At 48.2% G+C, this 24110-nt stretch overlaps 2 protein-coding genes across 3 annotated transcripts in view; one reads left to right on the top strand and one right to left on the bottom strand.

Moving 5' to 3' along the window:
- Nucleotides 1-832: 832 nt before the first annotated feature.
- Nucleotides 833-4827, top strand: LIMD2 (LIM domain containing 2). The gene is made up of 4 exons (XM_009700960.1): nt 833-971; nt 3575-3619; nt 3877-4016; nt 4568-4827. Exons 1-4 carry the CDS (start codon nt 930-932, stop codon nt 4725-4727), a joined length of 387 nt encoding a protein of 128 aa, XP_009699262.1. The 5' UTR covers nt 833-929; the 3' UTR covers nt 4728-4827.
- Nucleotides 4828-15537: 10710 nt separating this feature from the next.
- MAP3K3 (mitogen-activated protein kinase kinase kinase 3) overlaps nt 15538-24110 on the bottom strand; it is a 30169-nt gene continuing 21596 nt past the window's right edge. For both annotated transcript variants that reach the window (XM_009700958.1, XM_009700959.1), the window contains 5 exons: nt 23052-23200; nt 21115-21246; nt 20282-20411; nt 18495-18672; nt 15538-16083 (listed from right to left, as the gene is read on the bottom strand). In XM_009700958.1, the coding sequence (XP_009699260.1) occupies nt 15855-16083; nt 18495-18672; nt 20282-20411; nt 21115-21246; nt 23052-23200 (818 nt within the window). In that variant the 3' untranslated portion in view covers nt 15538-15854. The remainder of the gene's footprint in view (nt 16084-18494; nt 18673-20281; nt 20412-21114; nt 21247-23051; nt 23201-24110) is intronic.

Here is a 24110-nt window from a genome sequence, read left to right as displayed (position 1 = left end):
GGTGTTTTGAAGGTAAGATGCAACGGGGAAAAACCCCGGAGGATCTGTCAGTGCCTTTTCAGCTAATTTTTACCAAAAGGGGTGATTTACAATGCTGGTGGTTTTTTTTCTGTGCTGCATGAAACTGGTCTGAGACCTATCAAACTCATCTCCTGGGCACTCAGACATCTCAGAGAGGCCACAGCTTGCAGGTCTCAGCCTAAAGGCGACGTGGGTTCCCCAGAGAAGACAAAATCCCCATCACTCGCTCTGCTGAGCTGTGATCTCTTCCGTTCAGCAAGGCTTTTCTGGGCTAAAATTAGACTAAAATCACAGTCCTTGCTCCAGCAACCCCAGTCCTTTAGTGACTTCATTAGTGAACCACTGGGTGCTGGTCTCACCGCCTCGGCAGGACGGTGGCTCTGGCTGGGAGCCGTAGCCTTGCTGCTAACGGCTTGGCCACTGCCTGGCAATTGCCGTCCACGTGTGGGTTTGGAGCAGAAGCCATCACATCACCTGCTCACGTTTCCAGCAGCTCCCTCCCATCCTAACCCAATATCTTTGTATGGGACTGGAGCTACTAAGCTCTAGCTCAGTGCCGCAGCTCACTTGCCAGCTTCCTAAAAGTGAGCACTATTCCAGACCTGCACCTCCTGTCCGCCGGTCCAGTCTGGTGTGCCTAAATCTCTTGGATCCCTCAAGAAAGCCCTAGACCAAAGAGGCGGCGCTGACCCCACGGAGGAAGGTTTGGGGAAGCTGCTGTCACACACCAGCTCCCGCAGAGCTGCGCAGCTGCCGGGGTTGGGGTGATGGGTGACGAAACCAACCACGCTCCTGCTGACATTTCCTTTCCAGGTGTTGCAAGAGGTTTGTCTTAGACACCTCCCCAGGGAACATCGGCCCACAAACTTCAAGCTCAGGATTAAATAGACGGAGGAGGGGAAGGAACCATGTTCCAGGCCACGGGACCCGCCAGCCCACCCCCAACTCATGTACGTAGCATCCCCCACGGTTTGTATGGGAATTTCAACCTGGGTTTTGGTTCTCAGGGATGGAGGGTCGTGTACAGAAGCTGTATTTCGGACCCGACATTTTAGGGTGATCAAAGGCACAGTCACTGCTGCTCAAACAACACAACTGGGGACAGGAATGTTCCAGCAGAAGGTGCTGTTTGCTGAGCACATTGCAACGCCAGCGTCCAGGCTCTGGTCCGTACAGAGCTGCTCATCCCGCTCTCATCTCAAGTTGCCGTCTGTTTGTTTGTGTTTCCATGGCTTTCCGTGATCACAATTGAGAGCATGCGAGCTGCTTAGGATTGGAGTGATCGGAGATGGAAAAACATAAAGGCTCAAGAACATCTCCTGCTGGGACAGGATACGGCCCTTCCCCGAGGGAGGATATATCAGATACGAAACAGATAGCGTGCCTGATCGGAGCCAGAAGGCTGCCGAGAAGTGACGAGCAACGGTGGATTGCCTGCAGCCTTGGGAACGGATGTATTCCAGCTCCAAAGAGGCAGCGTTTTCCTTAGCTCTGGTCAGCTGCGCCTGGAAAGAGTACGTTAAATCCTAACCCCAGGAGAGCACCTGCGGTTATTTTACCAGTGCCAAGGGATGCAACTGGTTTTACACGGCCTGAGTCTCCTCGCTGCCCATGTCCCTCTGTTGACTTTGGCTTCCTCTTCCAGCCTTGTGGGAGCGAGAGGAAAATCACGTCCCTGACCTCAGTCAATGAGAGCAGCTGGGAAACGTCTGAAGCGGCACCGCAGCGAAGCGAGAGTTTCCTCTGCATCTCTTCGACAAACCGTTTCCAGAAATACAAAGGAGAAACGATGGGGAAGGACAAAGTAGGAGGAACAGGGATGGAAGATCAGCCTGGGGGCAGAGAGAAGGGGCAGCGCTGGCCAAGCGGGGCCAAACCAGCAGCAAGAGGAAGGACGAGGAGGCAGCGGGGTGATGTTCTGGGGTCACAGTGCCCCAGCCTTGGGGACAAACAGTGCAGAGGGTGAGCCAGTCTGTTGTAAAGCGGCCCTGACTGGTTCACCTTGCTAAAAGCATGTTTACCCCTTTGAGCCCGCCTGTTGGAAAGAAGGGAGCGTTTTTATCGGTGCAAAAGCAGGCTGAAATACTTGCAGGTGGCCGACTGGGACCCAGCGGGTGCCTGCCCCCCCAGTCACCTTGGGGAGGGTGCGGGGTGGGGCGAGCGATGGGGAGGAGCGGGAGGTGATTCGGGAGGACAGATGAGTTGTCGCAGCCGCAGATGGGAGAGGGAGCACCGAGACCCTGCTCTGAAATCCTGGGGGCAGAGGTACGGGCACCTCAGCGTTCGGGTCCCTCTGCCTTGGCGTTCCTCCCGCAGCCGCAGGGGCTGAGCAAGATCTGCTCCCAGCAAGCTGCCAGTGACCATGGATCGTGTCTTGTCTTCAGCTCTGACAGTGCCCCGCTGCCCCTCCTGCCCTCCGCACGCAGAGCCTGCGGGGACGCGAGAAGGTTTTTCTCGGTGTTTTTTTTAACGGTGTTTCCTGTGCCGCGCAGCAGCGTGACGGGCTGATAAGGGGGCTAGCAGAGGAACTCGGAACCAAAACATCTGCTGAGGGGGAACCAGCACAACGTGCTCCGTGGGAGCGAGGAGCACCCCAGTTATGGGAACTGGCAGTCGACCACCCTCCGACTGCAGGCAAAGACCCACATCGGCAGCATCGCTAAAGCCCAGCGCACCTCCAGGTTAATCATCGCTCTCCAGCCTCGTTGGCTGGAAGGAGCAGGAGCAGCATCTCGCACCAAAGCAGAGCTGCTGTTAGCAGATGCATAAGTCAGCAGGTGATGATTTGCCGGTGCAAAGGGCGAGGGGGTTGCCAGGGGCTTGTGCTGCAGCAGCTCCACAAGGCCTTTCCCCCCTCTCTGCCTGCCACGAGCCCAAACCGTCCCCCAGAGATGTGGAAGCAGGGCTCCGTGGCTTTGCTGTTGTCATTCCTGAGCGGTAACGCCGGTGCTGCGGGTCCCTGGTTGCACTGGGAAGCCAAGGACAGCAATCGATACCTGCAGCTGGTGAGAGCCGCTCATCGGTGGGAGAGTTCTTACCCTGGGGTTGTGCTCTGCAACGCCTACGCTGTGACATCTGGATCTGTGCTTGGGTGCCGCCACCACAACAGAGGTCTGCTCTACCTCGGCCGTGGAAGAAGCAAAGCCGTGCCGTGCTCCTACATCCGAGAGAGAGGTCTCAGTGAGCGGTGCTGGATGAGAGCCGGCGGCTCTGCCCCACAGCCCCGGGCAAGCATCACAGCCTCCCGGTGCCCAGCTCCTTCTCTGCAACATGTCCATGTTTTTTCCTCTTTTTCCTTTTCCTCTCTTCTTTCTCCTCTTGTTGGGAAAAGCACCACAGACAGGAGGTAACTCGCACACAAGGACCTGACCGAGGTGATGGCCTCTGGTCACCGCGTGCCCGTGACAGCCATGCCAGGGCTGCTGGTGTGCCCCAAGGTCCTGCAGTTCAGCTGCCTGTACCGACCCTCTGCTCCTTCTCCTTAAGCACAACTCAGCGCCAGGCTTGTCAGTCCAGGCTTTCCTTTTGATTTCTCTTCTCCTTCCCTTCTTAGGAGGCAAAGAACAACTCAGGAGGCAGCACGGTGCAGCGCTCCAAGGTACCCGTAATTTTATCGCATCCTACTGATTCATGGCGAGGGGGGAAGGACCGAAAGCCTAAGGCCCTAGCGCCAAGCCAGCCCAGCATCGGTGGAGCGGTACAGGGAAGGCCAGGGGAGATGGGGCTGCTTCACGCTAACCGATGCTCTGCAAATGGCAGCGTGGATATTAGGGAAGAGGGTTGTGGTGGGAGCCAGGCAGAGGATACCCCAAACTCCTTCCTCACCCTCTCTCCTTTTGGTCTCCCCTTGCCCAGTCCTTCAGCCTGAAGGCGCAAGTGAAGGAGATGTGCACTGCCTGCCAGAAAACCGTCTATCCCATGGAGCGGCTGGTGGCGGATAAATTCGTCTTCCACAACGCCTGCTTCTGCTGCAAGCACTGCCACACCAAGCTCAGGTGAGCCGGGCTGGGAGGCTGCGGCGGTGCTCGCTGATGGCGAGGTGGACGGCTGTCACCGCGGCCCTGCCCGGCCGGGGTAGGGGAGCCCCTTCCACATCACGCACCCCCCTACCCATCACAGCCTCTCCTCTTGTTGGGTGGCTAAAGACCCCCAGCCCACTCATCACAGCAAAAAGAAAGGGCTCATCTACCCACCTGGTCCCAAATCTCAGCTAAAGCCCAGCTGCTATGGAAGAAGTGTTTTTTCCCCCTCGAGGGCAGCCCCAAGGTAACATGGAGCTGAGCCAGAGCCTCCTCCCAGATGACACAGAGCCAAGGCTCAGCTGCCCTGCGGGACCCCCCCTCCCCTTTCCAGACCTTTAATGCTGCGCACAGCAGCCCCCAACACCCTGAGCTGGCCGGAGGGAGCAGCTGGCCCTTTCTAAGGATCCCCTTCTGCACATTCCCTCCTCCTTCCTCCCCTGTCCCGGTGTCCCCAAGCCTCGCATGTTCCCCACCAGCCTACAGCCGAGTCCCCGTGCCCAGCTAACCCTGCCCTCCTTCCCCAGCCTGGGCAGCTACGCCGCGCTCCACGGCGAATTCTACTGCAAGCCCCACTTCCAGCAGCTCTTCAAGAGTAAAGGCAACTACGACGAGGGCTTCGGGCGCAAGCAGCACAAGGAGCTGTGGGTGCACAAGGAGGTGGAAAGCGGGACCAAGTCGGCGTGAACGGGGCCAGCCCACCCTTCGCTGGAGCCCAGCAGAGATGGCACGGAGCAGCGCTGAGCCGGGGGCTAACTGAGCTGATGTAAAGCAAAGGGGACCCAAGGGGCTGAGGGTGGTGAGGGAGGGGAGGCAGCCCAGCCCTCTTTGGAGGATGCTTGGGGGGGGTCCTACAGGCCATAAGGACAGGGCAGAGGCAACTGGGGTACAGCCCCCAGACCTGCAGGTCCCTCTCACTGATGAGACCAGCCAAGAAGCACTCGCCCCCATGGGAACCCCAGCCCTGTTCATACGTTTCCCTGCCACCATGGAAAAGGAGATGATCCGGGGGCTTAACCCAGCCTGTAAGTCACAGCAGAGCTCCCAGCTCCTGCCACACCAATCCTGCCTTGCTGGGGCTCTGAGTAAGGAGGGTCCTTGGTTTACATCAGCTCAGTTCAGCTGGGATTGTTCAGCCTTAAGGATGTTGCCCTGCGACTGTTTAACAGTGTCTGTCTTTTTTTATATTTGCCTTTGATTGGTACATTCTGCGCTGGAGCCTGGCATGGCAGCTTCACGCATGACACTGCGCCATGCACTCTTATTTTTGTAATACAAGGTTTCCGAGCCTTCCCCGTCTCGTCCTGTGTTCCCAGGGGTCCAGGGAGGTGGGAGTAGTGGTCAGGTCTGCCCCTTACTGCGTGGTTACTGCGGGAAGAGCCTCTGCCCGTGCAGGATCAAGCAAGTATTCCTGGATACACGTCTGTCATGTTATGATTGAGGCAGATCGGTCCTTTGGGGACTGAACCCAGGATTTCCAATTGCACGCCAGCATTACTACCCTGTGAGCTCCACACCCCAGCTGTAACCGCACGCCAGCTTCCACAGGGAGCCCAGACCACCCTCAGAGGGAATTCTCCATCCTGTGAATTAGATCCACCCCGTTGCCCTCCATACGTTTTGCGGGTTACTCGCTTCCCCCTCCGTATCAATGAACGTCGTGCCCTGCCTCTGCAAGCAGATGCCGGCTGAACTCACGCTGCAGCCGGAGCAAGGGGCCGGACGGGCATCAGAGCTGGGCTGACTGGTGCAACACAAGGTGTGGGCTGGATCAACCCCACCTGCTGAGCTGTGATGTCGGGATAGCACAGTCCATACAAATTAATGAGCCCAATACGACCTGCCAGGCTGCAGAGCCTAATACCGTGAAACCAGGGAAAGCAGGTGAGTCTGCTTTTAATTCTTATTTATCTCTTTCCTTCACACACGATTTGTAGGACTAGCTTGAAAGCGTAAGCATTCAGGAACCCCGTGTCTTTCAAGTGCTATGGGAATTAGGCTTTTCAGAGCCCAAACAGCCCAGAAACTTGCAGAGCCCACACAGGAGGGCAACAGCCTTTGGTATCATGAGCACGAGCCCCTGATCCATCACCGACTGGTAACATCAGCTCCCGCCGAGCATGTCCTGTCTGGGAGAATCAATGAAAACAGGAGCTAAGGATTGAAGAGGGAAAAAGATGGGTATGGGTAGTCCACAGGAGGGTACGGGTAGTCCACAGGAGTCCCAGATGGTACCTACAGAGCTGTGTTCTTACCCCCATCACCGCGGTGGTACTGCTCCCTCAACATGAGTCCTGCTGGGGCTCTGGGTGTGCACCCACCGCCCGGCAGCATCTCCACAGCTCTCCTTTGCTGGAGTAGCTGGCCACGGTCACATCTGATCTCGGGGAAGATACCTGTTGGATGACCCCAGGAACTCGATGTCCCTCCTGTTGGACAAGTTATTTCTCTTTTTCAGTTAAGGGCTTTTTCAAGGACAGGTCTGTCGGCTCTTCTGGGTGGGGACCGCCTGGGGATTTACACTGCCAGCGCAGCAGGGACTGCATACAGACAGAGACCCTGGCAAGGCTCCCAGGGAGTTTCAGCCTCACCAAGACCTTTAACTGTCCCCACGGTGCGGGTGCTGCCCACTCCTCCTCCCACCACCGCGCTGGCAGCAGATTTACACCATAACAAAAGCTGCTTCCCGGGTGGGCCCCGCAGCATCCATCGCCATAAACCAGAAACCAAGCGGTCGCCGCTCTGCGGCGAGGGTCTTGTGATGCTGTCGGGGTTGTGGCCCCTTCCTTCCCAAGGTCGGCTTAGAAAATGAAAGCAGACGCCTCGGTTTTGCTTCCCGTTTCTTGCTGGCCTCACTTCCCGATTCCCTCACCTCGGCAGGCTGCTGCTCTCTTCGGCACAGCGGGGCAATCGGACACAAAGCGTTTTTAACTACACCAGATGATCTTGGGGTGAGGGAGGGAGAAAAACCCCGGCTTTTAAATGTTGGGCTTTCAGTGAAAAAGAGAATATTAAAGCAAGAACAACAATGATGTTCCATTTCTCTCCTTCCCTCCCCAAAACTGAAATTTGGGATTTTGTGTAAAGGCAGTAGCATTCACCATTCTCTACCTACCCCCTTCTCGTACGGGCAGAGCAAACTCATGTTGATGTAGCAGAAACGGAGGGCGCATGTGCAAGCACAAGAGGTGTGAGATCTCCAGCCTGCTATATGATCGTTCACTGATTTTGGGAGCAGGAACCAACGACCAGGCTATACGTGACCAAAACAGGCTGCAGCAAGCTGACCCAGGCACCCCAGTTCAGGGGAGGGAAGCGAATCTGCCAGGCATCGGACGCACACAGAGGGAGAGACGGTCGGTACGGCTACACAAAGTGGCAAACGGCAAATTCCTCCTTCCCCGATTAACACGCCGGGCTCCGCACACAGGGAAGCCCTAGTGGTAACGCACATGGGAAGATGTTTTCAACACTTTGAGCTCAGCTTATCTGCCTGATAGATTTCAAAGGCTCAACTGCACAAACGACAAGCGCATCCTTTCCCAGGGTGTACCAGAAGCAGCAGCACCGTAGAAATTCTGGCTTAAAATGTCTCCAACCATGAGGTTTCTGTGAGACAGATTAAAAAAAAAAACCCCAAAACCCAAGCCCAAAACATTGTCCCTAATGTTTCGCTAAAATCCAGCCGATTTTATGATGAGAGCTAGTTTCACGCCACTGGGACTGGAACCCTCCTTTCTGAATCACCCGCACCCTTAGCAGACCTTCTGGACAACACACGTAAAAATCCTGTTTCTGAGCAGATACAGTGACTTCTTACTGCGACACACTCGCTTCAAATCTCCATCTTTAAAGGCAAGGGCCGTGTTTTCTCATTCTTCCCTTGACCGGCAGCCTAAACTGGCAATCTGCACATACGGAGTTACCAGAATTCAGGATGTCCAGACTCCACGGTTGGGGTAAGATTTGATGACGTAAATACCCATGAAGAGAAGAACGACCATAGGTTCTCAGTCTATACAGCTGCCAATCATTATTACAGCTTTTTACTGGAAATTTCCAAGTGGCCAGAAGCCAGCCATCAACTTTGGGCGGTGGGGGAAGCATTCTGTGCTCACCCTGGTGAGGCTGAGCAGCACTGCACAGCAGGACCCAACACCAGCCTGGGACAAAGATGGTTCAGAGCAATATCGAGACACAAACTCTCCAGACAGCTGGGGTCTGAGAGAAGCCTGCAGCCTCCGGCAAGCGAAGCAAGAGCTAGGGAGATAGACACTGCCTGCAACCTGCTCCAGGATGCTGCACAGAGCTTGCACCCCGTGGAGATGAAGAAGTTCCTTTCAAAGTCATGACCTGGTCCCTGTTGGGGTTTCTTTCTGCCGCTCCAGCGCAGCGAAAGCAGTGCAGCAGCTCCATAGGAAAATATCCCGAGGTGCCAGAGAAGCAGCAAAAGTTGCAGCCAATGCAGAGGATGCTACGGCTCTCTTGGGCTCCAGGGCGACGCAGCGAGAGCTCAGAAACAGCGGCTTTAACAGCAGCACAAGGGCTGTTCCAGGGTACAGCCATGACCGCTGCCAACACTTAAACCGGCCCTGAATCCGAAGGGCAGAAAACGGCACACTGCCACCTGCACCTCCTCTCCTCCAAAGCACAGATCTGGTCTTGCCACCGAAGAAACAATACAACTGATGAGCAACAGATAACCTTTATTTGTATCACACACACCACAACTTTCTTTTGCATTTCCGTGCAAGCACGAGGCTTCTGTTACCAACCTGCCTTTTAGCTCAAGAAAGGACATTTTCTAGAGCCTAAAAATTCAAGCCAACAGATTCACATAACAAAAACCGGTTTGGGGAAAAAAAATAAAAATCAGTAAGAATCCATATACATCCATACCATCCAGATGTCCAGTTTTGGACAAGATACAGAGCACTAGGCAGAGATCAACAACAGAAGAGCAAGTGACATGACAGCTAACCATGCCAGCATTTCCTGGATATCATGCAATACACCCACACCCAAGCAATATTAAATCCAGAAGACATCGTTCCTAGTTTAGACTTGACTATCCTAGTAGAAGGAGCCACAGTAGTGTAGTATAGCCAACCTCTTCAGAGATTTTAAATTATATTTGCTTCAGAACCGGATTTAGAGAGGAAGAATACCTTAAATCACCTTCCCCTGAGCCACACTACGCATGTAAGACAAACCACCAGCAATAAAAAAGGCAACAGAAGTTTTTAGCTGCATTTCTTTTGTGGTTGGTCCGTGTTTTGTGGCTGGTCATTTCTACCTTCAACCCAAACCTCCAGAAATCTTCCTCTCCCATCCGCTGCTCAACCACCACCGACGGACAGGCAAGGTGAAGATTCAAGTCAGGACTACACACTCTGTATTTATGGAAAGCAGAATTACTACAGAGCTACTTACTTGTGAGAGGGGTGAGTAGGAGGGGAGTCCAGGAGAAAAACATGCCATCACACAAGCCTAAGATGTGAATCTCGCGTTCATAAAGCAGATGTCACCACTGAACATACCGAGTGGAAAGGAGGATGAAGGCATCAGCTTTGGGAAGGACCTCCTCAAGTAAAGGTAACCGAGAGTTTCCAAGTTCCTCCTTCAGCAGAGGCAGGATTTTCAGGTTCTAACACACAGAGGAGGGTGTCAGGGAGCAGCGGGAGGTGGTTATTTCTGGTTCTACATGACATTTCTGTTCTGGGACAACTTCACTTGTCTGGTTGTCATCTGTTCTGGAACAGCACCCAAGTGCCACACATGTATTTCTTTCATGTGCAGCGGTTTCTATTGCATCAGCTTGTTAACCCATTTATTCTTATTTGTTCATATTTTATAAGTATTTCGGTATTTAATTGGCATAGCAACTAGCTATTCCATGGCCTGGGAAAAGGTGATTAGAGGGAAGGTTGTGGTTAGGGCCCGGGGAGGCCAGCATCTCAAGGGACCATGGTGGCATTCAAACCACTGCTTAAGTGACTGTGACACCAAAGACTCAGAGCTGCATAAACGGAACAGTACAAGGAAAAAAAGGATCATTTCAGCAAGTAGTGTGGATGAATTTTGAAGGAGCACTATTTCTGTCCTTTCCTAAGATAGTATGCTGGAAAAAAACCAAAGTCTGAAAACATTTGGCAATGTGGTGACCCATTCTCCTGCCCTACTCTGGGACAGCAAAGCTTATCCTGCCCCAAATCCCTGCTACGCTCAATGCGAGGCTATCCAAGACTCCTCTACTTCTGCTGGGAGGCTTCATTTCTGGAAGGGAGCTCACGGTATCTCCCATTTGTCTTTGTCTGAAGTCCAGACGCCGGCCTTCTCCAAATTTTTGCTTTCTAAAATGACTAGACAATTTGAGGAAGAAACAATTCAGGAACCTTCAGCTGTTTCCAGGTATTTAGAAGAAATACATGTTCAAGCAGCCTGAGCTTCACAAGCTAGAACTGGAGTTCCCCACTTAGCAAGCTACTCAGAGCTATTCCTAGAGTTCCAGCCAAAGCAAAACACAGCAGGAACCAGACATTACCATACTAACCGTCTCCTCCTGGTCTTGTTACCAACTGCCTCCTCCCCACCCGATGATGACCTACCCTGTTAAGTACTGACGAATGAAGAACATTTACAGACCTAGACCTGGAATAAAGAACTCACCACCACAGCAAAATCCAAATGCAAACCTCACCTCCTGCTCTCCATCAGTAGGATCCACAATGACCTGAAAGGAGGCTGGACTGAGGCGGGGGTCGGTCTCTTCTCCCAAGTAACAACCGATGGGACAAGAGGAGATGGCCTCAAGTTGCGCCGGGGAGGTTTAGACTGGATATTAGGAAGAATTTCTTCACTGAAAGGGTTGTCAGGCACTGGAACAGGCTGCTCAGGGAAATGGTGGAGTTCCCATCCCTGGAGGCATTTAAAAGCCGTGTAGATGTGGTGCTTAGGGACATGGTTTAGTAGTGGACTTGGCAGTACTAGGTTAACGGTTGGACTCAATGATCTTCAAGGTCTTTTCCAACCTAAAGTAATTCCATGATCTCCCCATGAAGAGCCAATAAACCAGTCCAGCTACCCTCCTGCAAGGTGAAATGGAGATGTTGCTATTTTTACACACTAAAAAGAGGGACAGAGCCATTCCACCTCTCTCTTTGAGAATGGATGAATGTCACCTTCCTCAGAGGCAGCCCTGTGGAGGACACACGCTTACCTGATCTAAGAAGCAATGCTTCACAAATAGGACACTTCTCCATCTGTCCCAAAGAATAAATTCCTGAAAGGAAAAATTTCATCCTTCAGTTAAGGTCCTTGGTTAGAAGAAAAACTAGTTAATTGTCTTATTCGCTTATCTTGAGGCACCACTTACAGAGGAAGTAAGAGACACTGTATTGCAAACAACCACCAAAAAAAGGCTTTCATATAAATGATAATTTTATTGTAAATAAAATGATACATTGGCCTGGCTTTGCACTGCAAGCCCCCGGTCGGTATATATAGACTACTGGTTCAAGGTCTTCTGCACAATCCAGGTTAAAGCAATTTCTCCCTGCTCTGCACAGTTTACGTCAGACAGGTATTGACAGATTAATAAAGTCCTTTTTTCATTTCTGAACTACCTCCTAGGCACATCTACCTTTTCCAACTGGGAAATTCAGAGCTGATCAGTGAGATCTGCTCCTAAACAAGGCTGAGGTTTAAAGACTTGAAGCCCAAACACCATTAAACCACAGAGGACACCTATTTTTTTCTGAAAATTAAAGACAGACTGAATACTCTCAGCTCCAAGGGCAGGTACCAAGGTGACAGCCACAGGACTGTACGTATTCAAATACATAAAATCTTTCCATCCAGCAGCTATTAACCTAAGCACCAATCACTAGGATCTCACGCAGCTCCCCTGTACAGCTCGAACCATCTGGCCTTTGCCTACCAGAGAAAGCGTGTACAGCAGGGATGTACGTATTTACCGCGGTTTCACAAGTTACCCTGGCTCTCTGGGCACCTGGAAATAACGTGTCACCTGAGCAGGTACCAATTTCCCTCTCGGTCAATTTGTTTTGGTAATTAATGGCAATGGGGAACTGTTCGGAGCACCTTCAAGTCCTTTGGAATACTAGTCCAAAAATATGGGAAAAAAAAAAAATAAATCCAAATTGCTGCAACCTACTGCCACTAGAATAGGCAAAGATCAGATTTACTGGAGAACAAGCAAATAACCTGGAATGCACAGAATCGTCACACCGAGACCGAAATGCCAATAGTTTGTTTCCTAACAAGCTCAGGGACAGCCAAATCCCCCACTGCCCCAAGTTTCTCTGTGACGGGAATCTCAGACATTTTCCTGCTCAGTTTCAACTGTTTCAGGATAATGGGACTCCTACATTTCTTCAAACAGAATATCCTCCATTTCTGCAGCACCTTCCATCAAGGATCCCAATACTCAATATTCACTATATATCCCTCCCTGGAAGGAACAGCAGAAACACAACATGACATTTGGAACGGACACAATAGCTTATTGTTAGCCTGGCACTCCTTCTCCACTCTCCCCTAAATGAGTTTATTCCGTTTTTTCCCAATTCTACAGGGATAAAGAGGCCAGATTTAATTCAATTTAGAGGTATAATTACATTTATGTCCACTTGAAACTTTTTTGCTGCCAGGGCCATGTTAAGAGACTGCAGTGTAAGTGTCGGCCGCAAGCTTATTCACTGTAGCAGAAGACTTAGGAATCCTTTTCCATAATCAAGAGGGCTGTGAGGAAACAAAGAACGCATTTTGGCTTGGCTCTACTCGTTATAAACCATCAGCAAATTCTCTGCAAAACCAGCTGCTTTTTTTCCTTTTTAAATTCATAAAGGCGTCAAATTTATTTCCCATCCTCCCCCCCTACCCCGTAACAGTCGAGTCGATATATATAAAAATCACCAAATATGATCTTTTACGATATAAATAAAAAAAAAAAGTATGAGGCATCACCGTTTACATGATGTAAAAAGAGCTAAAAAAGAGCGATATAAACTACATTCATAAAAGTGCATCTCCAAACATACAAGTAATGCTTTGGCTTGTTCCTGTGCCGAACGGGTGGCATTGGGTCAGGTACTGGAATACAGCAAGTCCAAGCTGGCACCCCATGTTCTCTGTCACTGTACAATTGCTATTTACTTTCATTAATACAGACTGGAATACAAGGGTATACACAGAGTAGGCACATTTCAGCTTAGGTGGTGGGAAGGACCAGAAGCTCTGGCTTGGGAGAGGACTGGGCCCATCAGTCCATGGTGCTCTTTGCTCTGCTCTGGAACAACCTTCCATGACGCATATGAGGTAAAAGCCACAACAGATCCTGAGGATTTAGTTGCTTTGAAACATTAAAAGTTACACCATTTCCTCATGCCCTATTCTCTCCCAAAACACAACGTGGGGGATAGCAAGGAAAGACCACGGAAGGTCTCAATTTGGCGAGGACAAGCCAAGGGTAGAGAGAAACCTATGCAGACAGGATCACTGCACTCTTGATTGCTGCTGTACATCTGCAGGGTAAAGTGTGATGAATAAAAGATTCCAATCTTTGGTATATTTAGGTGCTAGTTGCAAGGCTTGAAGAGTGCGGCCGGGCCCCACCAGAGTGCTGACAACCCTACTTCTGTCATCAAGACTACAGAAACGATTTCACATTCCTCTGCAGCATAGGCAGCTATCTATACCACAGCAAAGTGGTGTAAAAAGCTCCCTAAAACAGAGTAGTAGTGTCACGCCCTTGCTTCCCTTCGGTGCAAGCGACAGTGAAGTGCAGGCCAAAAGTCAGGCCACGTGTCTTGACAATTTGGAGTCAAGTTCCAGGTTTGGAAAAGATCAATAGAAGTGCTCTCACTAGAATTAAATAAATTATGGAACAAGGGCTTTCAAAGAAGGTATCCCCCTAAGTGCCTGCAATCTAAACAGTGCATCCTTGTAGTAGTGCAGGAGAGCCTGAAAGTGAAATCAACACCAGCTTGCTTTCACTGATTACACATTGCTGAGTTTGGCACAGAAAAAACACTTCAGATTGTGAAACCCTTTCAGGGCTTTTGGTTGTTTGGTCCCCCCCCCCTTTAATTCAACACAGTATTTATCATGTGTTCAAGGAGCTTGGTTTCATTAACACTTGCCTTATCCTGCTATCAGCATTCACTTTAAAACTGTTAATTTGACTGCATTATGAAAGCAATTTTCAAGTTTTTACCGGGGAGAAAAGCGGAGGTATATGGAGCCTTAATATGGTTTCCAATACAAGAGCAGAATACCTTTAGCATTGCTCTATAAAGCAATATTTTAGCTAATACTCCATTTGCATTTCTTAGTTTAATTTCACACAGATAACTTATAATTACTCCATGAATCCTCAGCACTTCAAAACTGCTGGTCTTTCATGAGTGAAATGAGGATTATTAGTGCCCAAATCAACATACAGTATTTGAGGCCAGTAAGCCATCAGGAACTCAGTTCTCAGAGATGCGGTACCTTTCAAATGCAAAATCACTCAGACACATTTTGCTGGTACCTGCATGGGGATCTCCAGTTAATTTTAGAAATATACTAGCATTACAAATGTTCTCTCTGGTTCACTGTTTGACTTAACTCGTACAAAAGCTTATTTAAATACGGCCATAACACTTTATGGAAATTGTAAATGAACACTTGCACATCTGTAAAACAAAACACACACACTGAAGGGTTGAGCTTGATTCTAACTTACTGTGCACAAGTAAAACTAGCGTCCAGCTAATTCTCCCCATGAAAAACCCAATTTTCCATTAGGCCAGGTCCTCAAAGAAACACATAAGCTTTCCCTGAAGTAAATTCCTGGGCATCAGACGAACTATCTTTGGTTTAAAGGATGGTAAAAAAGTTACCAGCCAAAAAGATAGGTGCAACAGAAAGCTGTTCTGCAGAACTCCCTTCCAGAAGGGTTTTGTTCAGACCCAGCAGTCCCAGGGAGACGAAGCAGGAGCACAGATCTGTTGGCTATGAGGACACAAACTAACCAACGCTGTCTTAATGCTAGGACAGATCAAGCCTTGGAAATCAAGCTCTGGATTTTCTAACATCAGTGGGAGAGCCCTTATCTCAGGCCCCGGAGTGATTGCATTCTGCTGAAACTTTTCTGATTATCCTGACATTTAGCTAGAAAGACCTCCCTCACTCTCACCCCCAAATCCATGGTTTCATTATAAAATAACACTATTCACATACTTTTGAATCAATATTTTCTGAACACCTTCAGATGCTGAATACTTAAGAAGAAAAATATATAATTATATAGCGAGCGCATGCTCCATGACACATGGCTTTTTGCTGGATTCATGTACTATAGATGCCTCTAAAGCCCTAGCAGTCTGGAAAACAGTGACCCACACGTAGAGAGCTGGTCTGGATGGCTGTTGCACGTTTCTGTTCTGAACAGGGTAGCTCTTCCAGTTCTCACTTTGGTTCAGATTTCTTCTATGTTCAACCAGTGAGAGGCTTCTTAGATTCCCATTCTTGGGCCTGCAGAAAACATGCAGCCAGCTGCAATTTCACATCAAGGTAACTAGGGCAAAAATGCAGCTCTGTTTGGACAGCTGTCGGTAGAATAAACATTAGTCCAGCAAACAAAGGTATCAGGCACAAGAGCAGACCCTAGGTTCCTTGGCATAATTTCCCCAAAGGACTAGGACAGCTGAGTTGGCATTTTGAAGATGCAGCACCACAACGGGCAGTTGCAACTAGACCAGACAGGGCACCAAAAGCCCAGTAGGAGCTGCTAGCAAGGGAGGTAATTCAGTACTGGAGCTGTGCAAACTGATGTCTGAGCAGCTCTTCAGCAGAGGGTCTGTGCCTGGCTTCCACAAAGATCTGCTTTAGAAAGTCCCGGCAATGTTCTGATATGTGGGAGGGGAGCTGGGGGTTGGTTGGTTGGGTGGCGATTTTGAAAATGGCTGCCATGGCTTCGTACTCTGCCCAGGGTGGTTTCTCGGTCAGCATTTCCACAACAGTACAACCGAGGCTCCTGGAAAAGCAGACCAGAAAAAATAAAAGTGAGAATTGACTCACACAATAATACACAGCGTTCAGAGGGAACTTCCAAGCAGCCAACATCAAGGTACAGCTCTGCTCTGAAAACAGCTCTAAAACGGCTTTGGGCTCAGCAAACCCCACGTGCGCACAGACTCTGAGCCAGACCTGCCAATGTCGCTGCTGTTACTGCTGTCAGGCTAGCAGTGAAGTGCTGAGACAGGGAGGCTGGTTGCCACTGTTGCTCTCACTGCACTGAGAACTGTGAAGTGCCATCTGTCCAGTTCTCCTTTGCTCAAATTCCACTCTCAATAAACATTTGCATTAACAACAGGGGACAAGAGGTGCACACGATGTCCCTGAAGGTGTTTGACCTCAGTGGTATTTCAGGTGCTGCTGCTGCTACTGTTATATCTCAAAAGCATTTGCAGAGTTGGAAAGGTAAAAACCATACTTTTTAACCAAGGTCCTGTGAATCAGAGCTGTTTGACCCCACAAAGCCCTTTCAGCAAAATCTGTTTTCAGTGCCCAGCCTCAGAATGCCCATGTGGGAAAAAAAAAAAACAAAACAACTCTAATATCTCCGCTTCACAAGAAACCAAGCATCGCAGACAATCAAAAAATAATTAAAGTCTTCACAGCTCCAAACCAAGAAGGCAGTAAGTTAAAATGACAGCAGGGCAGATGCATCATTACATTAAGGCAAAACTCCCAGTAAAGTTAATGGACCTCTGCAGGGTACTTCAAGGCAAGAACGTGATTACAGGGACAGACATGGCTGAGCCACCTTTCTGAAGCAAGCGTGACACCAAGACTTTCACAGGGAAGATGGGTTTCTGTAGTACTGCAGTGATTGGTTTTTGTTCAAAAAGGATTAATTGCTTCCTCCAGGCCACAGATTAAGCAAAAGCAGTTAGCGAACTTCTAATATCCAGACCTGTGTTTTGATCACATTGTTCCATTGAAAAGGCAAAACTGCCTCTTCTACCTTTAAACTAAACCCTCTTTTGAAGTGAAAAGCAAAGGCAAGACATTTTCAGAGGCAGACTTGCATCAATTGCCAAACAAGGAAAGAAAGGAATTAAATCCAGTGAATATGCAAGAAATGACTTCTTGACAAGGTTTAAAATCCAACGTGAATATTTTACACTGGTTTCCAGCCATTTAAGACTTACTAGAAGAGAGTACAGAAAATGCAAACCATGTGTGCCGAAGTGCTGGGGGTTTGCTCAAGAGCAAGCAGGGATATATTATTGTTTAGACTGATTTATACCGTTTAAGCAGATCCGGTTTCTTTTAAGATATTCAGCAAACAGCAGGCATGTTTTTCATGTCAAGTCACTCCAGCATATAGCTCACATATTCTGCTATTTAGGAAAAAGAAAATTGGAGAGGGGCCTGCAGCAGTGGCAAAAAGCCAGGTGGCTAGATTTGTTACGTCTTTGAGACTCTCGGACATACTCATCCACCCTGGGACTAACGCTGCACTGGAAAATTCTGACCCCCCCCTAAATAATGATCAGGATTGTAGGAACTGGAGCCCAGCCAACGGCATCTCTTTGATGGGAATGGACCGATGTCAGCACCAAGAGGAAATCCACAACTGCATCAACCCAGGGGGAAGGGCACGTGCTCCATTCTCTCCCCAAGCATCCCAACTGGGAGAGTCTGCAGAACTTAACTCTTTGCATGCGAGACGCATTTCAGCTATGTTTCCACTCACTGCTTGTACAGGAAACAACATAGGCCTTGCTCTACTGTGGAGAGACAAATATACCTTCTGCTGCTGTCATTTAGTTTAGTTTTATAATCTCACCTTTTTAAGGCCTCCAAAACTAACATTTTGACACAGGGCCATTTTGCTCTTTCCTTTCAAAAGAGACTGTTTCTTGGCTACGCCAATAACAGCATGGCTACAGTTTCCATTCATGCATACTTCAGATCACCTCTGATCTGACCTGTATCTTTCGTGTTATTCCAGGTTGGGGCATCTTTCCTTTAAAGCTCAAATTCTATTCCTTTCATTTCCAGCATGTTATAAGCATACCTCTCATTTTATAACCAAATGAAGGGACTCTCCCTAAACAACCTTCAGTCTCTCTTATAAGGGATATAAGAACAGCATAAACCTCGCACCAGTCAGAAAACAGAAAGTCAGCTATCAGTTTGAGGGAGGAACGCGTGGAAATCGTTCCTGAAAAACTAAACGAGCAGTTGCATGTTGACACGGCAAAGCGCAGCCTGGAGCAGGTCATGTCTTGAGTTCAAATGAACTACTTCAGTTCGCCTTAAACTTTTGATCCAGATAAAAGCTGAATTTGGATATATGGATGACAGACTGTATATGTCTTATCTCACTCCAGAAAAGCTGTAAATTGATCTATGGACAGAAAGTTAAAGCCTCACCATACATCCGCTTTTCTTCCATAGCCTTCTCCGCTGATCACCTCTGGGCTCATCCAATATGGCGTGCCAGTGACAGAGCGGATGCCTGTTCCAGACATACAGATTGTCTGCAGCCGTTTGCTGGCCCCAAAGTCCCCAAGCTTCACATTCCCAGCAGAGTCACGGAGAATATTGGCTCCTAGACAAAACACAAAGAATGGAGACAGCTGTTTTCATGCAATCCAGCTGTTGGATTTGCAGCCTACAGAGCTGATATCGAACCCAGAAATACCCATGCTCACGGTATGGCTTTTTCCCCATTAAGCCTCAGGTGACCTGCTAAACATCATTTCTTTAATTCAGGCTGTAGACAAGCCAAATGCTAATGGCTGCAAATGGGAAGAACTTCAGGGGGAAAACACAAGGAAGTGAAGGGGGAAGGGAAATGAGAGCTGAGTCAGCACCGTCATTGTTACACTGCTGTAAACAGCTCAGCCAGCCTATGCAGGGCCCCCAGGCCAATGGCTTAGATAGTACATAGCTGTGTAGAAAAGGATTTTATTGGGATGCTGCTTTGGTGAGTATAACCATCGCTTTCTGGTCAGCTGGGTAACAGATGTAGCTAATTACACCACTCTGAACTCCTACAATAACAAGTCAATCTCCACTTTACTTGGTCAGAGGTCCTGAACATGAAGCACCAGGGAAAAAAAGCAAACTTAAGAGGTTAGCTTGTACGTGGACACAAACTAAGACTTAGAAACTTTCTCCAAAGCTGCAATAAGATCAAGAACCCTGCGTTGCCATTATCTGGTATGTGCCTATGTGAAATCCTTCTGCCCTCAAATAAAATGCACTTGTGCTAGGAGATGGCTTTATCACTTCACTTCCCCACCAGAAGAGCTGAATTCAGACTAACAAGTCTCTCCATCCAGCACCCTCGAGGAAAGTTAACAGTTTGGCTTAGATGGGTGCAAACTAGTGAATAACTCACCAGCTAGGAAATCATTTGGTAAAGAGCACCACATGACCAGTACACAAGGTGTTATTCAAGAATCAGCAGCTCATTTCCCTTTGCCAGCCTAGAGGGGATGCAATGAAGATTTACAGGCAGGAACAAGAGGGTATTTTTCCTGCAGCGAGCAACCCTCCTGGTCCCTCTAGAGCACAGGAAAATTTGTGTGGTGTCTGCCACATCTGTTGATGTTAACTCTTAAGGAGACTTGCTGGCTCCATGGGGTTATATTGGGAAGAGGAAGATTAAGGACTAATCACAGAGGCTCTGTGTGGAAGACTGGAGGTTTCTTAAACAGAGGAGGCAGGACAAGAGCCCGAGGTAAGCAGGATTGTCAAGAGCAGGCATGGAGCTCTTGTGGCAACTGGTATGCCTACCACCTGAGAAACGGTACTTTGGCCAAGCAGAGAGGAAATCAGAGGGGACTCCACAGGGAAATGAGTGTGGCTCGGGGGGGCAATGAAAGCTGGATAGCAACTCATTTTGCTGGGGTGCAAGAGAAAGATGAGGAGTTACAGAGGAGTGCTCCTAAGAATTAGAGGCTTCCAGTCTCCCTTACTATAACCAACTGCAATGCTTTCAGGTCCTGTAGAGAGTACAGCCTGATTTCCCTTACCCAGACCAGAACATGACCTTCCCTAAGCCCTCTGCAAGGATATAAGACCAAAAAGGCATAACTGAGCAAAGCAATGTTCAGAAGTCCCAGCCAGGATACTGAATTCTGAACACTTGGTTTCTTTTTTCAGAGTTCCTTTAGCACGTGGTAGGTACATAAATCACCAGCTGATCTCACCCTTTATGTCCCTGTGCACAATCATGTTGCTGTGAAGGTACGAGACTCCCTCGAGAATCTGGCGAGTGTATTTCCGGGTTACGTTTTCCGTGAGAGCACCATACGCCTTCAGCTGGTCTTTCACTGACCCCTGCGCCAAAAGCAAACAGAAGGGATTGGCAAAGAAATGACAAACCACAAATCTTGCAGTCTCCATTCAATTCCCACGAGCTGTGACTGTGCTATACACCCACCCGGCACAGTAATGAATTCTGGCCCCTTCTAAAGCCTTTTTGTGAGGCTCTCGGAGCATCTTGCCCTAAGAAGCCCCTTTTAAGAAAAGCAAGGACACACTTTACGGCAAAAACAGCTTAAAGAGGTTCTGCCTGCTTCTTCCATCCTTGAGCTGTGCTGGTACAACTGTTTGTGAAGCAAGTAATAAAATAGTTCAGCAGCTTGATCCAGGTCAAAAGTCTCCCTTTTTGCAGGGTCAGTTGTAGTCTAATTTGCTGTACTGTAGGACTCTGCCAAGTCAGTTAGCCTGATTTACAAGTTGGCCCAAGTCCTTTGAAGTACTTTGATAGAACAAATTCAGACTGAAGAAAAGAACTGTCTTCAGTGACTAATGAAGAGAACGTATTTCAAGTACAAGACACTTAAGAAAAAAAACCACAAAGGTGATTTGGGCATAAATAAAGGGGTGGCATTATAACCCAGTATGAGAATGGGGCATACCTAAGAGGGTACAAGGTGGATTACATAGTTAGGGTAATCACAGCAACTAACAAACAAACTAACAAAACCACTCATCTCACTTTATGATCTGTGACTGTGCTGCTTGTGTCAGCTCTTACCCCTGGCATGTACTCCATGAAGATGGTTAAGGTCTTCTCTGCTCGATCCCGTAAGCAGCCGTAATACTGAACAATACGCTCATGCTGGAGATTCTTCAGCAGCTGAATTTCACACTCCAGGGCACTCACTTCCTATGGATGTTGAAGGAGAAAATAAGGTTCCGGCCCCAGGAAATATTCCATCCTAATAAATTTGTCCATGTCACTGGCAGGATGAGACCACTACTACCCTGAAGAAGCCTAATCCATGGCATTGGTTCACCTGCTTCTTGGAAAAGGCAAACATTACCAATGCTTCACATTATTCCTTACCGTATAATAAGCAGGTAAGCATTGCTGCAGAAGCTTTGATAGTTAGAACACAGGCAGTATCATCTGGATTTAGTACCAGAAAAACGTTGTTTCTTGTCTTGATTCTGTCAGCTGAATGGCTTTAGCCAAGTTGGTTGGAAGCATTCTTTACACATACCATGGATATAACCTTACTTCTCACCACTAAGCTGAAGGCAAAGACTGCTAATTTCAATTATGAAAAAGCTCTGAATACACAGTTACAGAATTACTAGGAATCTTTCCGTAGGAATCTCAACCCATTAGAGAGCAAGACTATAGGTGCTAAGAGTTCCTAAACTTCTTCTGTCACCGAGTCCTGTTCTGATTCATATTGATGATTTTACTTGAATCAGCCTTAGAAACAGCTTTCTCCCTTATTTGCTTCAAAGAATCTGCAGCACATGAAACTGATTCTCTGCTTTATTCTTGCCACAGACAGCAGGGTATCACAGCACAAAGACAAAAAGGCTATCCAACAATTTCAGACTGAATCAGAGATGTTTGTTGCCCAGGAAAAGTATCGGGTTCTTGCTGAATCAAGGGAATGAACAGGATGAATATCAAAGGTACCGGAGCACGAGGATTTATGGAAAAAGGAACGATGGTTTCCCCAAAATGAGTCTCACTTAACTCTTTCCACTCCTGCCACTGGAAGGTGCCAGGTTCTCTTCTCTCGCTTTGGAAGAGGATGCAGCTCTTCGAGAGTAAGGACCTGGCTGCCGCAGAGAGGCATGGAACCAGAGGAAGTTGATTAATCTGACCAACTGATAGTTTAAGGTTTGGAGTTTCAGTGCCTTCAAAATACGTTCCAGTCTTTTCTTCCTTGGCTCAGAGTTACTGTCTGATTTACAACAGAGACATGGTATAACTTAGAACGTACCAAGTTACGACTTATCTTGGCACCAATATCCCATATAAAAATCAGAATAATTAAATCTTCATGGATCAGTTATTCCAGTTCAAAGTGATTTCTTCAATATTGGGAAACTGCTACATTGTTAAAACGCTAACAAAGAACCTAACAGCCATTCCAGCTGCATCCACTGTGCAGGGAGTTGAGTGCTATCCTATAATTTCAAGGTGCCCCTTTCCATCTCCACTGTTTCTAATGTGTTGTCACATCACTGTTCTTGATTAATTTACACAACACAGCTCAGTTTCTTTGGAGAAGAAGGAGAATTCAGAAGCGGAAACTGGTAATTAATACACTTGATACAGGGCCTACCATATAAGCCCAGAAAGTGGGTTTTGCAAATGCATGCAGCTTTTTCTGTTTAAAAAAGAAAAAAGTCCCACTCTTTCTGGGTTTAGTTTCATTCACATCCATGTCTAACCAGGAACACAGGGCAGCCTAGTATTCCTCAAGTAACCTGGCAACAAACCAAAAAGCTAAGAAGGGAGAGCCAAAAATGAAGCCAGAAAATGGATTTTAGTTTCAGGCTGAAGTTAATAATACGGAAAAGTAATTTTTAAATGACTCCTATGCCTCTCCATGTGACTTGAAACCCTAGCATAAACTAAATAAGATGCCAGCTTTCGAGGACAGGCAGATACAGACACTTTACAGGATCTTACAGAGTTTTAGAAGCTGCAATGAGAATTACCTTGCTTGTTTCAGGACTCTCTGGATCAAACTGGACCTGCTTGGCTGCAAGCTCTCTGCCTGTGTCCACATCATAGCACAAATACACACGACCAAAGGCACCCTGGCCCAGCAGTTTTCCTCGCCGCCAGTTTATTGGAGCACTCGGAGCTAAAAAGAGAACAGTAATAATTTCTCTTTTCATTATACTATTTAAAGATAATGGTGATCTTTTCAGAGATCAATCTCCATCATACTGGGATTGAAACAGGTATCCCCAGGCAACTAGTGACAGGACAAGAGGGCATAGTCTGAAACTGTGCCAGGGGAAATTCAGGCTAGAAATGAGGAGGGATTTCTTCACAGACAGGGTTGTTAGGCATTGGAATGGGCTGCCCAGGGAGGTGGTGGAGTCATCACCCCTGGAGGCGTTTAAGAAAAGACTGGACGTGGCACTTAGTGCTGTGGTCTGGCTGACATGGGGGTGTCAGGGCAAAGGTTGGGCTCGATGATCCCAGAGGTCTCTTCCAACCAAACCGATTCTGTGATTCTGCAGCTGAAGAAACAGACATGAGGCACTCTCCCGGTATAAGGGAGTTACTGGTAGAACTCTGAACAGAATCCAACCATTCAGACTCTCAGGACCTGCTGACTAGTTTTTGCAAAGCTAACGTTTTGCAAAGATACACTGCAGACACGTTATTTAATGAGGCTGATGAAATTTCATTCCACCAGCACGGTGGATTATACAACATCGCTATCTTAAGAGATGGTGCAGCAATTAAACAGCATCTTCCAACCCTCAATCTGTAGTTATTACATGCATCAGATGAAAAGGAGCTGGATTAGCCTTGCTAAATCAATCCCACCCAGCTGGGAATGACTGCTAAGCTTCTGGGACAACTTGAAGGATACTACTTCCGAGTTCTTTGCCAACCATTGATTAGTTTGGGGTTCCTTATCCTGTAGGAAGGATTTCACTGCAAGGCTATCTCTACAGCAGAAAAATTCGAAGTCATAATTCCCTACTAGACAGTGATAAGCTAGGGGCCATAACATAAGCACAGTGCAGATATCTTCC

Source organism: Cariama cristata, unplaced genomic scaffold (genome assembly GCF_000690535.1).
Source record: "Cariama cristata isolate BGI_N322 unplaced genomic scaffold, ASM69053v1 scaffold30225, whole genome shotgun sequence".
NCBI lineage: Eukaryota > Metazoa > Chordata > Aves > Cariamiformes > Cariamidae > Cariama > Cariama cristata.
This window is presented reverse-complemented; position numbering and strand designations above follow the sequence as displayed.